The 17,020-nt window shown below is 29.9% G+C and overlaps 1 protein-coding gene across 2 annotated transcripts in view; it reads right to left on the minus strand.

The window, feature by feature from the left end:
- Positions 1-1,375: 1,375 nt before the first annotated feature.
- The window catches only part of LOC123009578 (aquaporin AQPAe.a), a 26,157-nt gene continuing 10,512 nt past the window's right edge, over positions 1,376-17,020 (minus strand). For both annotated transcript variants that reach the window (XM_044405984.1, XM_044405983.1), the window contains exons 3-6: positions 6,985-7,128; positions 2,197-2,412; positions 2,058-2,138; positions 1,376-1,800 (exon numbers count right to left, since the gene is read on the minus strand). In XM_044405984.1, coding sequence (XP_044261919.1) covers positions 1,699-1,800; positions 2,058-2,138; positions 2,197-2,412; positions 6,985-7,128 — 543 coding nt within the window. In that variant the 3' untranslated portion in view covers positions 1,376-1,698. The remainder of the gene's footprint in view (positions 1,801-2,057; positions 2,139-2,196; positions 2,413-6,984; positions 7,129-17,020) is intronic.

Raw genomic sequence — 17,020 nt, forward strand, 5'->3', positions numbered from 1 at the left:
TACTCCCTTTCAAGGAAATGCGCGATTTTTTGAACAGCCTGTATGTATTACCAAATAAATTCTTTTTAATTCTAATGCAATCGAGATATTTATAAGTTTAATGAAGTAGAAGAAAAATTTCAAGTAAAATAAGATACCAGGAACATAAAAAAAATGTTTAAAAAATTTTATCTGTCAAAAAAATTTGACATTTGTTTTTTGACATTTGACTATTTTTTATGTCTATTTAATAATACTGATGATTTTGTATATGTTTTTTTACAATTATCTAGTAAAGGTACTAAAGTTTTGCCAATAAAAGCCACAAATAACATTGAACAGAGTTACAATTTAGGACACAGCTTTTTTGTTTCTTCTTCTAATGGCCTGTAGCAAAAAAAACTTGGAAAATTATTTTCCCTACAGAAATAAATAGAGTCAAAGTGTAAAATTTAAACTCTCATAACTTTGAAACTTTTATAGATAGATTTTTTTTTAAATTTTTTCTATGTTTGTGGTACCTTACCCTACATGGCATTTGTCTTTGAAGCGGGAGTTCTGACGCACTCTGTATGTGCATACCATGTAGAACGTGACTCCTTCAACTTTTAGAATCGCGATATCTCAGGAATGGTGATTGTTAGAAAAAAAGTATAAGGACCATTTTGTAGATAATTTCAAGATCTATATTTTTTGTCTGGGCTACTTTTTTGATAAAACTTACCGTTTTCGAAAAAAATCTAAAAAACGTCAAATTTCTACCTTTGACCCCGAATAACTATTTTAGCACACATGGGATTGATGGGGACTTTTGACACTTTATTCCTAATGGTGTACTCAAGATCTCCACCAAAATTTAGCTCTGTCGGAATTTTAGTTATTTAAAATGTTTATTTTGACCGGACTAATATTTTTTTGTGTTAAAATTAAGATTTCAAAAAAAAAAAACATAGGTCAATTATTTTTTAATAAAAATTCAGAATATGCAATAAAAAAACATGTGCAACGTCCCAATTTGTTGCTTTTTGCTTTTCACACTCGGATATCTCAGTGGTTTTTGTGGAAATTTTCTATTTCGAAGAGATAGAAAACACACAATACACATTCACACAGCATTCTTAGTTCTCACATATATTTTTTAAATAAATTTATACTCGTATAGTATTTTCCTCTCGGTTAACAAGAAATATTTTCGTCGTGAATTGTTAGTAATTATCTAGGAAACTGCTATCTGTTTCATTTGTAAAAATTTTTTCGTTTAGTTACAAAATAACATTAAAACAAAATTTTACTTAAAATCATTTTTGTTCTTTCAACATTCATAATTTCTTTTTAAAATTGATTTAGAAGTACATACACCAACGTTTTTAAAATAAAATAATAAGGGCAACTCTACTCATATTAAGAAATTTGATATACGTTTTATTATTTAAAGAAAGGTTTATAGTCTCATAACTAATTTCGATTTTACATTTAAAGATCTAAGAGTAAAAGAGCCTTTACATGGCGGAAGGTTTTAAATTTACGATGTTTTATCAACATTTTTATTAAAACAATTTAGAATTGTCAATAAAACTAATACTATGATACACTTAAAACGTAATAACTACTTTTTTAAAAAGTATTATAAAAATTGTACATAGATTATTAGTACCTACGAAGCAAATGGAAGTTAATTTAAATGAATGACATAATTGTGAAAAATGAAACATTTTCAATTTAAAAATCGTATGAATCGACATCAGATTTTTTCGTCTTGAACAAATATTTGTAGATGAGGCCAGCCAATACCCCGCCGACTAACGGACCAGCCCAGTAGACCTGAAACAAAAAGAAAATAAAGTAAAAGTCGACACACTAACATTAATAATACAAACTAACTAATTAATCGTTAATAAAAAGAGGAGTAAATGAAAATGCAATGGGAAATCGTGTTAATGCATTTTTAACAGTTTTACATGAAAGTTGCGGCAATGCAATCAACTGTCCTTTGTTAAAATAGGTCAATATACAAAAAGACACACCTGTTGTACACGTGCAACTAGTAGTTAGTCGTTTCAAAAAATATTTTAGCTTACCCAGTGATTTTCCCACGAATCCATGATTACAGCCGGTCCAAAGCTACGAGCAGGGTTTAAGCTTGATCCAGAATAGGGTATCTGCAAAAAGCATTTTAATTGTATATATTAAATTTTTCGTTTAGTAAAATCTGCTTACACCACAGAGATGGCAAGCTGTTACAGCTAAACCTATAGCTAGAGGAGCCGATCCTTTGATGTCTTTGCGGCGAGGATCGCACACGGCGTGAATGATGAAGAGTAACAAAAACGTTAAAATTACTTCCATCAGGAAACCCTGGACGTCAGTGACTCCGTCTTGAACATTAATGTTCGTTATACCCAAATTCTTTTCTTTGTCTTCGGGAACCATTAACTAAAAAATAAAAATAATGTAGGTATAGCAAAGAAATAAAGATGATGATTTTTTTTATGAAATATGAGTACAAAAAATAACTTTAGCATTGACATACGCATTGTAATTCTTTAAATTATGTAAAACTACACCTCCCGAATTAACCGGACAACTAAAATTTTGCGATTTTTTACATCGCAATATTTTTTTAAATTCTTTGTCGGATTTTTAGTCGGCTGAAAAACGTTGCTTTTGTAATGTTACTAAATATTCGTTCAGAAAATAGGCTACATAAAAAGGTAGTTAAACCGAAAATTATTGCTTATGTCACCAAAAGAGCACAATTACGTCTTTGAACACAAAAAATTGGAAAAACTTGAAACTTCAAAAGATTACATCAAGTAAAACGGTTAATTATTGGAAGCTTCCTATTTTGACGTCTTGGCACATTCGGCGTTCTTAATACGAACATTCATTGAAATTGGAAATGTAATGCTTTTTTGAAGTTTTATATCTCTCATGTTTCAAGAATTAAAATTATGTAAAATGTGGTACATAATTCAGAAAAGAATGGGCAATAATCTGAAATAAGTAAAAACTTAAATTTGTTTCTGTCGCACACCACAGCTCAGTATAAAAATAAGTAAAAAACCAGTGCTTTTGTCTTTTGAGTATCACCTTTAGAAGACAAAACTAGAAATGTTATTGAATTAAATTACAATGATCTACAAAGTTTTTTTAAGCCAAATAAAAATTCGTCGAAATCCGACAAAGAATAACAAAAATATGGCAATGTGAAAAATCGCAAAATTTTAGTCCGCTAAAGTACTATTTTAGGAACTATGTAATACAGTGAGTGGCAAAATTATGAAATAATCTTATGTAATAATACAGAAAATATTTTTTTTTGACAAAAATGCTCAAACAGGTCAATTTATTTTTTAATACAAAATTCTCAACTTGATTTAAAATAGTATGCTTTTGTTTTTTGCTTGTTTTTGTTCACATTTCATTTTTTGTATGACTTTTTTTTCGAAAACTATGTAATGTTTAATATTTTGGTGTTGACATTTTGAAATTAAAAGATTCATCGAATTGGCTAAAAAAATTAAGGGTTTACATTTAAAAAAATGTCCATAACGTCATTATTCAAAAAACAAAAAGTATAAAATATTACATCAAGTTGAAAATTGTGTATTTAAAAAAAATTACCAGCTCCAGCATTTTTGCCAAACAGTTTTAATAAGATTATTCTAAAATTTTGCCGCTTACTGTAGTTTTTGCTTAATTATTTACTTTTTGAAACAATTAATAAACACGACATAATATACATCATTATTATTATTCAAAGAAAATTTAATTTTTGTTAAATATTTTTATAATAATTTGCCAATTTTTGCTAAACTCAAAAACAAACAGACGTTTCCAAAAATTTCATTTCAAAAAGCTTGGTTACATATTTTTTGATCAGTCTGTATTTATTTCAGCAATAATTATGTCCAGTGAGTGAAACACGGGCCCGGACTTTCCGTTGACCCATTACAAATTACAAATTTAAGAAAGTCCAAATTAATTTTTTTTGTATATTAGCTGTTTAAGTTAGATACTAATGACTAAAAAATTGTTATGTCTTCTTGAGCTCATAGGTATAGTAAAGAAGCAGAATTAGTTTCTCCTCCAATTAATGAAAAAAAAATTGAGCCTTTTATTTAAAAAAATTGACTTATGAGTATTTGATTTTCTCCAAGCGTAACGTTAATTTCTGGGTTTTCGTTATATTTTTTTTATTATGAATCGATTAAAAGAAAGATCGATTATTTCTCTTATATGCCAAAATACAATTTCATAATAGAGTTAAAAATTGCAGAGTTAGATAGAATTTTGAGGAAGAAAGTTCAAAATTAGAAATTTTTAAAAAATCTAAAAATCTCTGAAATGGTATGGGGAAATCAATGATAGCTCTTCACTCTTCGGGAAATCCAAAAATGCAATAGGTAAAAAATATAGCTTTCTATTTAAATTAATCCACTTTCGATTAACCGGAAATACAAATACATATAAGTACAAATTTTTAGACTAATATCATTATCAGAACTCCCAATACTCTTAATGGGGGTTTAGAAGGAACATCCTGTACATTGAATAGGCATATATTTATAAATTTATTCATATTATTATAACTTTTAGTATACGTATTTTTATATTATTTTGCAAATTATTATTCTTATACAAGGTGAATATAATGTACAGTGCGATCAAAAAGTCTTTCTATTAAGTAGGCGTCCTGGTTGAGGACGTATGTTGCATAGTTCGTATGTTATCTAGATGTCAAAAAATTATTCTATAAAAATTAAAACATTGAGCTAATTAAATTGAATTATTCTATGAAATGTCTCAAAACAAACTAAAATAAGATTTTGTTGGTGTTGATTCATAAAAATCGTTCACCACGGTTTCCTGTCATAATTTACATAAAAAATATTTTGACATTTCTCATTTGTCATTGTGACATTTTATGTTCCACAGACATATAATCCATTTCATTTAAATTGGCATAACAGTAGGCCATGATTGTGTAAACTGCGCTTTAAATGTGAAAAAGGCTTTACATATTAAGGAACTAAATTTGTTACTAAAAAAAGTGAGGTTAAGATAGTTAAAATTTTATTTTTCAAGAACCCTCTTTCAAAGGTTTTCAGAGAGAGTTTTTCTCCATAAAAAGTTTCATCCCTTTGTAGGTGTAGTTTTGACACCAAAACATACACTATTTGCTTTGTAGAAAATACAGACTTTCGTTGATAATAAGTGGCTTCCAGGAATTTTAAAAGACGTTTTATTCACACCGGAGATGAAACACAATTAATTTTCCTTGAAAGTTGCAGCCAAAAGGGGTTTGGATTTTGTCATTAAAAATGTAGGACAAAATTGTTAATTTTTAAACAATGGTAAAGTTGTTGCGATCGGAGTGGAAAAAGGAAATCTGTACAAAATGAAGCTTCGCATACTGAAGCCAGAAAAATCGTGTTTTGCCGTGGATAAAATAATTTGGCTGAATTCAAATTGGTATATTTGATTCCATTAACCTAAAATGCCTAAAACAGGAACAAAAAGAAATTGATTATGTTTTCAAACATACCTTAGCGTGTACTTTAAATCTGGGGTTCTGAAGAGAACTACTTTTAATTATAATTTGAAAAAATAGTAGGAATAACGAACAACCAACGAAAACAGTGAAAAAACGAATACAAATGTCAGTCATGTCAGTTAAATAAACCATGCAGGTAAGTGATCAAAYAAAAACAAAAACCCCATCAGGTGTTATATCAGGGACATGCACAGGGCTACAAACTTAAATACGAAATTCCATAGCCACCTATTATGCCAATTTCAATGAAATATACTTTACGTTTTAAATTTCTACGCTTGCTTGATGGACAGACTTTTTGATCGCACTGTATGAAACCAAGCGTTTTTTTAAAAATCATTTGCGTCCAGAAAATAAATTAAATATAAAAAATGTGAGAACAAAATTATGTTCTTATTTCTGTTGTTCTGTGTTTGTAATCACACAAGATGGGTAAAACACATTTCTATTTCTTAAGGTTTTAAGTTTTTATTTTCCAATCAACTACGACAAAATGTGGGTTGCAACTTCTCCTCATAAACGACACACTCATGACATTTTTATTAAAAATTGAAATTATCCTAATGAATCCAAATAAAACAGTTTTGCTATTTTTGAATGAATCTAAAGTCTAAAGTGATTGGCTTCTCCATAGTTACTCGCATTGCAATAATGGCCGCGACTTCAAACGGACCAATCACATCATTGCATTTAATTTTGAATGAATCCAAAAACGTAAGTGATTGGTTTATACATTTTTGTAATGGCCAACCTAAACGACCCAATCACGATGCTTACAGTTTTTACAACAATCCTCTATAATAGTTTTTTTAGAAAGTGCGATGTTTGCTAGCGAAAACTTTTTAAGGTATGAAAAACCCGAGAAGACCATCTTGTAAAAAAATTTAAAAGCTATAATTTTGTACATTACACTGGAAAAATCACAATTACATACCCACTACCACTAATACAGGACACTAGTGTTAATTTTCTTAACTAACAGACATTCGTAATGCCATTATTTTTAATTTTTTTATCACATTTCCAATAGGTAGTTTGTAAGTGAAAAGCGTTGCCTCAATTAATATTATTTCCTCGGGTTACGCAATAAAAAATCTAATTATCGGTGTAAACATACGAACATTATGTAAATTTGGAGTCCCGTTAAAACCGATATAAAATTAATTGTGTAAATTTCACGCGTGATTAAAATAATTTTCCCAGAGCCGCTCGAAGCTAGAAACTAAGCCATAAGGTCAGAGAATCGTCCGGTGACCTGCAGGTCTTCGTCATTGTAACTCCGATGGAGCAAGTGCAGAACATGACCGCCAAGATTAGTCACGCATATCGGTTACGAGTAAGCATGGCCTCAGCGGTGTTCCATTCCGGTGACCACCAAGTTCAATGACTAATACGTGGATATCATTTTAATTTAATAATGAGTGTCTACGCTTTTCCTGCTTGCTTACCCTCAGAACAGCTGAGCCGCCAACAGCACCGATGAGTTGAACCGCGATGAAGAGTAATGCTCGGAGGAGTTTAATGTCGCCGGTTGCGAAAAGACTCAGCGTGACCGCAGGGTTGATGTGGCAGCCGCTGACGTGACCAATACTCTGAAAAAGAAGTGGACAAGTTAACATTATTTTCTAAAACCGTCAGTAACTTAACCCAAAATAACCCGCACAATGGACTCTTTTGTAAATAATATTAATAGGTCTTTAATCAAAATCGTCCCTGAAGTTGACAAAATAGTGCAGTGTGCAATGCTTTCAAATTTTTACATACTTTAAGAATGTACAGGGTGCTGCATTTTGGATGTCCGAATAGGAAATCCCCGAAACTAAGAGGTTTAGACAAAAACGAGTGATACATTCTGGTGCTCATTTTTTGAGAAAATATTATTGGTTAAAACCGCATCCCGCTATCGTCTTTTGTTTTTGACTTATAGACAAAAATTGACATTTTAGTGAAATCTGAAAAAATTCATATCTTCGTTATTATAGAAGACACATATTTGAAATAAAGACATTATACAGGCACTTTTTTACGTAGAATTTAATAATGTAGTTAACATTTTTTTTCAGTTGTTTATTTAGCCGTCAACAAATTGATTTACGATTTATTTTGCATTTTTTTCATTACTTAGTACTTAGAAAACTCTTTCGTTAGTGACACTGGTTGAATAATATATAGCTTAAATCCTTACAGTTGAAGATGCAACATTTTTTCATGGCCAACAGCGAACAAAAATCAAAGATAATTTTTTGCTAAAAATGTAGTATAATAATTTGTGACAAATATATGTTTTTTAGATAAGAAAAAAACAAGCTTTTTAAAAATGACAGCCATCTATGGTTCCCATTTAAAAAAATACAAGTATATTTGACTACGGCTAAATAAACAACTGAAAAAAATTGTTAACTACATTATTAAATTCCTCGTAAAAAAGTGCCTGTATAATGTCTTTATTTCAAATCCGTATCTTCTATAATAACGAAGATATTAATTTTTTTCGATTTCGCCAAAATGTCAACTTTTGTCTGTAAGTCGAAAACAAAAGACGATAGCGGGACGCGGTTTTAACCAATATTATTTTCTCAAAAAATGAGCCCCAGAATGTATCACTCGTTTTTGGCTAAACATCTTAGTTTCGGAGATTCCCTATTCGGACATCCAAAATGCAGCACCCTGTACACTTCTATTAAAAAAAAAAAAACACGTAATGGGGACTATTGTAAATGGGATTATATTAATTAATTGTTTCCAAGAAAACGTATTACTGACATTTTGTATGTAAATTGTGTGAAAATTGCTTTCGATTGCTTTTTATAATTGAATTATGCCACGACAAACATTCCATTAACAAGAGCGTGGTCATTACTAATAAGTTGGAAGATGAGTGGTCTAGGTATAAAAAATGTCTAAGCTGAATGTCAGGCCTCCTACTGCAGACGGTATGGAACGTTGTTGAAAGTTTATTGAAATTGTTGTTAGATTGTTGAGAATTGTCTATTTCTGTAAATTTATAAATAAAAGTTTATTATAAATTGTGTTTGTAGTAATTGGTAATGGTTGTGTAATAGAGCAAAAAATTTAAACATATTAAAATCTCCGAGAAATACATCAATGAAATCCAGCTATCAATAAGATTTTAGTTATGGTTTCTAAGTAACAACGATTAAAAGATAAGTTTACTCTATGTTATACTATGATTTGTGGTATTGGACCACATTGCCAAATTGTTATTTTTTCAAATAAAGAAATAAGTTGCCTGAACGATTTTTTAATAAAAGTTGAATTTGTGAAAAAGTTGGAGTGTAAAAAATAATTTCAGTGCTGAGGAGTACACTTCTATTCAAAAAAAAGCGTACAAGTAGTAAGCCCAATTTTGGCTGGATTGTTATTAGAATCTCCAGCTTTTTCACAAATTCAACTTTTATTAAAAAATTGTTCAGGCAACTTATTTCTTTATTTGGAAAAATAACAATTTGGCAATGTGATCCTATACCACAAATCATATAACAAAGCTCAACATTTTCAGTTTTGTAAACAAAAAAATTACAAAAAAATGTTGAACACAAATACCTACTCTAAAAAATTAAAGGAACAAAAAATTTACCCAAATTTTTTGTGATTTTTGAAAAGCTGTAACTCATCTAACAATGGTCGTATCTAGATTAAAAAAAAAACATTTTGAAGGTTTTAGTTTCTAGTTTTGAGATCTTTTGTCATTTTTTTTCTGGGCTACGTTTATTACACAATCCTAAGTAATAGCGGGGAAAAAAAAATCTAAATTTTGTTGTTTTTTTTTGGTCCACGGACGTTAAATCAATGCATAGGCCGGATAGCATGTTTATTCACCTTTAATACGCTTTTTTCATATTCTCTAAACGTCAATTTCTTGGTAAAATATCTGAGTTTAAAATAAAAAGGATCCTTTTGTGTTTGATCATCGATATCTCAGCAAAAAATGATCACACAGAGAATATAAGGGTAGTGTCAAAAACTGGAATAAATGTCTTGCAAGATCTTTTTATCATTTTTAAAAAAAAAATTTTTTTCACATTCAACATTGATTTAAATAAAAGAGAAAACTTTTTGCGTTGTTTTAGTAAATCTACCGCGTATTCACTAATTATGATGGGGACACTAATGTTTCTAGGTGTTTTTGCAGCTTAATATATTCCTATAGTCCTGTTAATTTTTAAATTAATCCATCGAACCATTTTCTAAGACCGATTGATCAAAGTTTTGAAAAAAAATTAAATAAATATAAAAAATTAATCTAGATACGAACATTTTTCGATAAAATACAGCCTTTCAAAAATTACCAAAAAATTTAGGAAAATTTTTTGTACCTTTAATATTTTGGAGTAGTGTAGTTTTTAGCTTTCAAAATTATATAGGGTGTCCCAACTAGAATTTGTGTTCAAGTTTAGAAAAAATGCTGAAACAGGTTGAGTAACACGTTATTTGGAGCAATATATTCTTTAAATCGAATTGTTGTTTTTTTCATAGCCACTTTTTCTCTCACAGAAATCTCAAAAAACAATAAAAGCAACTGCAAAATAATGAGTCACTTGACTCCTCTTGCTATTTAATTTTTTTGGGTGTTAGAACTGTTAGAAGGATGCAGAAATAACTTTGAAATTTTGATTTTAGTCCCCCTTGAAGTTAAAATTGACCTGTTTCAGTATTTTTTTCAATCTTAGAAATTTTAGTTGAGACAGCCTGTATTTTTCTACGCATTCTGTAGTTGTGATTTTTGATTTTATCTCAGGATAAATAGGTATTTGCGTAGCCTAGATGGACTAGAATTTGTCCTAGAGTGCGAAAAGGTTTCATAAAAGTGACAAAAAAATGTGGTAATATTATATGTATTTGAACCAATTGTATTTGATTCATAACGGTTACGTGAGTGTTATTAACACTTACGTTAATTGTGTAAATCGTAAAATATTATGTATGATTGCCTTACAAATGTTGTAAGTTAGGCCTACATAATGACTGATAATTTGTAAAGAAAACAGGTAAATGTACGTACTAGAATTACCACTAGTATATTATCTGATCAGCTTGAAAATATTTTATTTGTACTAGAATTTTTGATTGGTTTAAGATGGTGTAAAGCCAAACCCCAAGGTATATGCACAATACATACATAATAGTGAAATTTCTAACACACTCGTTCAAGCAAAGAAGTAAATGTGACATAATATTTGTATTTCAATCCATGAGTAGTACGTATCCCTAATTAAACAACTTAATTATGACATGAGGGAACATTTTGAAAGCAACAGATATGCATAATTTGTCAAAATAATTACATGTAATTTTTATATTGCAGTAGTTACTTCTTATTATTACCCAGATCTAAAGTTTTTTGTCTTTTCATATTCTGTTAAGGCAAATTCAGATTTTGCATAGAATTTCAGTCTTTTGACGTCTTTTAGTTTTGACCTAAAATGCCTAAGTTGAAAATTACCCCGTAAATTAACTTTCTATGTACAACCTAAAGAAAAAAAAAACACCAATGACAGATTTTTAAAATGTGAAAAAATGCAAAACTAAACAAAAATGTGTAAACAGTCGCAGTTTTAAAATAAAAAAAATCGGGGATCATTATAAAATAATTAGTTGTATGTATTGAGACGTAAGTGTCAAAAATAAAATAGTATTTGATAAATAAATGATTGAATGTTACGATTATTAAACAAAATGTATAAAATAAAAAACATTGTACAATCTTTTAGCTACTTTTTTATTTCATTTCATTTATTTTTTCTTAGTTTTCTTAGTTCATAGTTTCTTAGCATATTATATTATTAAGAGTAAAAGTGATATAGTTTATGTGACCAAATTGAAGGTTTATTTTACCGAACGTAGTGAGGCAACTAATTTACTCTAATATACTCTTTTATCCGCAAACTTATTCAGATCAAGAGTAAAGAGTAACACTATTATCAGCAAGTAACTAAACAAAATAATTAGGACATTTTGCAACTAATGAAATCATAACAACGCTTATAAAAACCATCACGCGTCAGTATCGGAATTTGTTTTGAGATTTTGTTAATGTTAATTAATTTAACTAGTGCAGTTAGTAGTATAAAATGTCGAATGCTGAAACTATTGAAACTACAACAGAAACCAAAGAAGAATCATTAGAAAATGTCCATAAAATCATAGTAAAAGTAAAAATAGAAAAATAGAAAATAGAATTTTTACTTCATGATTGAAAGGTAAAACATTTTTTTGTAACAATTGAAGTGGTCACTTTTGTGACGTAATATAATTTATTATTCGATAGTGATTTTTCTTAACATTTTCTCAAAAAATTAAGTATAATCTTAATTTAAAATAAATTAGAAAAACGATGAAGAATATTTTGAAAATGTAATTGTAAAAAGCATTTTTATGAAAAAATCTACCTATGCTTATTATTCGTATTAAAAAATGCATTCCTTATTGGTTTCGTTTTCATGGAATAATTAATTAAGCAACAGTGTAAACTTTCTATCAATTTATCTGACTGTTGTGGTCATAAAAATAGAGCATAATGGTCGGAGGTAAGCTTTGGTCATGTGAACGTCCGCAAAGGCTTGCCTGGGGCAAAATGACTGCACTCTTCGCGGCATCCTTTTACCTTTAGATGAACAAGTTGTTTATTGCGCAGCAGTCCTTGTTACAAAACGAGAGCTAATTGCTCAGATTGATAACGTAGCTATTTTTCCGAATTGATTACTATGATTAAAACGCCCAGTAATACAACAAATCTTTAAATTTTTGGTTTAAAATAGAAAATTTGTGGAAAATCAACAGCTTTTGCATGCACAACGCAAGTTTTCTGGGAGACACTTACAACACATCCGTTCTAACGCGTGTAATGATGAAACCTTTACCTATACCCTAAAGTTAATTACAATTCGTTTGACAGGTAACGCGCACGATTTAATTTAAGTTCTCATAGCCTTCAACTTTATAAATTCGGTCATATGTGATACTTAACACATTAACAGATTTTGCACGTTAGAACAGTAGATGTAGAAAGCAATAACTCTAAAACCTAAAGTAATAATTAAAATGATAGTGAATTTGCACTTAACTCAAATTACCAACATTATTGCCACAAATGGAAAAAATACCTGGGCATAAATTCGATTTTAATTTGATTTTGTTGCAAAATTAATTGATTTATGGCTATTTTATTTTTTGCGGTTTTGACACAGCTGCTTCTAAATAATGAGAAAATTATTTAGTGTCGGAATCGATTTATTATTTGATCATGCTTTCTATGAAAACTATTGCTCGTAAAATAAATTGTGGCATCGTGCCAATTAATACAACACGAATGGTTGGAAATCACTCAGTAAATTAGTTGATTAAATTGATAACATCGTTGTTGAATTTTTAAAATATTTCTTGGCAAAATGAAGCAACACCAATTAATTGTTACAGTCGCAGGTTTTAATTAGACATATTTTAACAGAATTTATTGAAACATGTGTCTAAAACCAAATTTGGTTTTATTGTCTACATTGACAAAGTGTGAGAAAGTCAAAGTCTGTTGAGCAAACTTTTATAATTTGACAAAAAACTACAAAACTGTACCTTTCGCCGTTGCCATCAAATTAATTAAAGTTGAAACAATGTGGACAAAAATGCTTAGCCACACCTTTACGAGTTATTATACTAAATAAAATGTAAATCTAACACCTCGATGAATTGCACAACTGCAACTCCGAGAAAATGTTATTGTAAGATTTAATCTGTGCATTGGGTGCATTCTATGCATTTTAAATAATTCGATTTGATGTATCTTAAATCTTATGCTATAAATTACACCGCAGAGTGACGTAGGTCGAGATAGGTGCCTCTCCTAAAGAATATGTCTCATTTACCTTGTGCTAAAATATTGCGTTTGGCAATGGCAGTGAAACACTTATTGTTTCTTGCTGGTTTTAACCAATTTCATCGGTAAGAAAATCAACTTTATTGTTTATACTTAAAGGTTACTTTGAATACAATAGCGACTGACATTTAAAAAATTGACCAAATTGTTCGTACCTACCATTCAATTTTTTTACTAATAAACGATTTTTTTAATTAACCCGAAAAAAAATATTGAAATTGCGTGTTTACCGACCGTTCAAACTCAGAAATCTATAACAAGGCTAAATTCACTGTTTAAGTAACTAAAAAACTGCAAAATTTGCTTAATTACATCTACAAAGTGTTTATGTTACTTCAAACATTAAGAACTAAAACTAAATAAAAACTGGTGTAGATATTTACAAAAAAAAATTTGAAGAATTGCTTTGCGCAATTTTAAATAATAAACTGATAAGATGACAAGACTAAAAATCAAATTAAAAGCTATTAGCATTACAAGGGAGGAAAGTGGATCTTTTTCTCCCGTAGGTAGAAGTTACCCGAGACTTGTTTCTCTTTTAAATCTAACAGCATGTTTTTCCGTTTCTATGAGAGAGGTAAAAATTTTGTCTCTCTAAGAGACTTTAATGTAATTTTGACAGATGAGAGAGAAAAATTTGTATGTACCTCCCAGACAGTGTTGCCAGGTTTGGTAAAATTTTACTAGATCTGGTTATTTTCATGTTAGTCTGGTGATATAGTAAAAACTCTTGTAAAAACTTCAACCCGGAACTTGATTTTTTCATCAATTTCTTTCAGAAAAGTCAAAAAACAGTTCTATTTGTTTTTTTACAAAATAAGAATAAAAAATGACAATTTATTTTTGTCTTTTTCGAATACTTTTTCAGATAGAAACACAATTATTTCGCAAAATTTCGTTAAAAACAATCCAAAAACAATCAAAAACGAGGTTATTTTTGCCTTTTTCAAGTGTTTAAGCACGTTTTTGAGATAAAAACAAAGAAAATTCTAAAAATTTTGTTGAAGCAGGCAAAAAAAATACAAAATTACCTAAATTAAAATTGATATTATTTTTAGCTTGTTCCCCTCGACTTACTTCGTTTTTGAACCAGAGGCTCATCTATTTTGCAAAATCTTGTCCAAACACGCTTAAAAATCACAAAAACAATTGATACTGATGTTATTTTGTTTGTTTCACTCGATTTAACTGGTTTTTGAGCAAAATAAAACAAAAATAAGCTGAACAAAAACACCATTAGCCCGTCACACCAAACTTTTTATTTAAAAACACAACGCGTTTCAAAATAAGCTGAGAAACTAAAAAAATTGGCCAAAAATGATTTTAAGCGCATTTTGGTACTAAAACCTCAGGTTCTTTTTACTACATTTCACTAAACAAATTAAAAAATCAAGAAATTAAGTGTAGAATGACATTATTTTTGCATTTCTCGGGCATTTTAGCACGTTTTTCTGATATAAAATATTGCAAAATTTTAAGAAAAAAAAGCCGAAAAATCACAGAATTAAGCCGAAATGCATATCATTTTTGCTTTTTTCAAGAGTTTAAGCGGATTTTTAATCTAAAAACTGTAACTTGTAATCTGGTGAAAATTTGGCAACTTTTTCAACTCGGATCTGGTGAATTTTATGTTCTTGACTTGTCAACACTGTTCCCAGGGAGGGTAAAACTTAAACTTAAATGTTTCTGTTAAAGATCTAAAATCGACAGTTATTAAATTAGGCGTCTATTAACATTATAGTATATTAAGCATCAAGAACGGTAAGGACATTTTACGATCGAAGACAATTGTTTGGAGGGCGAGCGAATCGACTGTCTGAGATCGGTAAGTCCTTCACGTTCGTGATGTTTATGACATTTTTTGCGCGATTGCTTTTAATCTGGTTTAGGTTTACATAGTCGATGGTTTTAATTACAAAATTTTGAATTTTGAAAATAAAAGTCAAAAGCAAGGCACATGACCAACACAGCCAATCAGGCGCAATTTGCCAGACGCGCCTAGGGCTCTCCGCCAATCGCACAACCTCTTACGTTATTTTACTAACACACACGTGTGTTAAGAAAATAATGCAATTCGCTCGATATTGTCAGCTTTCGTGGTATGTATATGTATATAGTCGTAAGAAAATAACTATTTCACACCACTTTTAATAGATTAGAAGTATGTTTTCAAGAGATGATTTTAATTTAATTTTATAAACGCTGAACACTTTGGTCTCAGATGAAAAACAACCTTGATTCATTAATAATGAAGATTGAAGAGCAAATCTCATCTGGGTTATTTCAGAATTGTAAAGTTAGCTCTGTTGCTTCAAGGTGACGTTGTCAGGGCTTGCCATAACTAATAACAGTTAATAAATAAGAAATGAATAATTTCACTTGATTGTTATTTGGGACATTTCGTATTATTTGAACTTGAAAGGTCACTAGACTGAAAAAATTGCAAGTTACACAAATAAGATCAATAGAGAATCATTCTTCACTCTAGCATGGATTTGCTTGAGTGTTGCGTAATCGTTTCGATTTAATTCTAGAGATGTGGTTTAGACGTGATCCGACTACAAATGTTGATTTAGTGTGATATGCAATTCTCCCTATTAAAGACAAAGTGAATGTAACCGTTGCAGTTTTCTTATCACTGGAATTAAAATAAAACCATTTGATATTTTCTCAACAATGAACATCAATAAAATTGCTCAACGTTAATAATAATTTGTCATTGTTGACTGACCTACATATTATTAAAATCCGCCGGTCATTTTTGCGCCTAATTAAAATGATTAATTTCCACTTGCAATAAAAGTTTCAACTAATAATACCATTGCCGAAAATCGGCAATTTTGGGCGTGCAGAAATAATAACGATAAATTTCGACTGCGCCTTTGCAATTTTAGCCCCAAATAATGGTTTAATTGTTTGTTAATGCGAACTCATAACTCATTGATCTCCCCATTGTGGGACGGGTCCAAGGTGAAGAGTTACAACATATGGCACAGTTTTGGGTAGAGTAGGTGGCGGTGTCTCACTCCGGGTCCGCGATTTGCCTCCGGCTGGGTTCGGTTACTGAACCGAGATTACTATACTAGACATTCGGGCACCGATAAGACAAGTAGTATTCTCTTGGTTTTGGCTCATGAGCTGGATTCAGGTCCAGTCCGGATTCAATGAAAACGAGGTTTTGCACGTTTTGTAATTCGTCGCTATCGGCAGTTTCAGTGAGCTTTTTTTTCATAGTCTCAGTTTATTTCATTAATACATTTCAAAAAAGCCCTACTTTTGCTCTTCTTCTAAACCATTAAAAAATTACATGAAATTAAGAGACTAAGTTACACGAGACAGGTCACCCTGACATTGAAAAAACACTCGTAATATTGAAGTTGTATTATTTTTCAGCGTGGTCACACGTGAAATGAAACCGCAAAACTTATACTGTCAATGGAATCCTGGATAAAAATATGTTTACCAAAAAAATTATAAATATTTTTCTTTTCATTTTGAAAGCCTGATTCTACATCATCTTTTAATTTTCAAAATTTTAAATTTTAGTTTATTTTTAAATTTCTTTAATTTTAATTATTTTTTTAATCTATCCC

The sequence above is a fragment of the Tribolium madens genome, unplaced genomic scaffold (genome assembly GCF_015345945.1).
Source record: "Tribolium madens isolate multiple individuals breed KSU strain unplaced genomic scaffold, Tmad_KSU_1.1 Scaffold_7;HRSCAF=85;Tcas5.2_LG10, whole genome shotgun sequence".
Lineage (NCBI taxonomy): Eukaryota > Metazoa > Arthropoda > Insecta > Coleoptera > Tenebrionidae > Tribolium > Tribolium madens.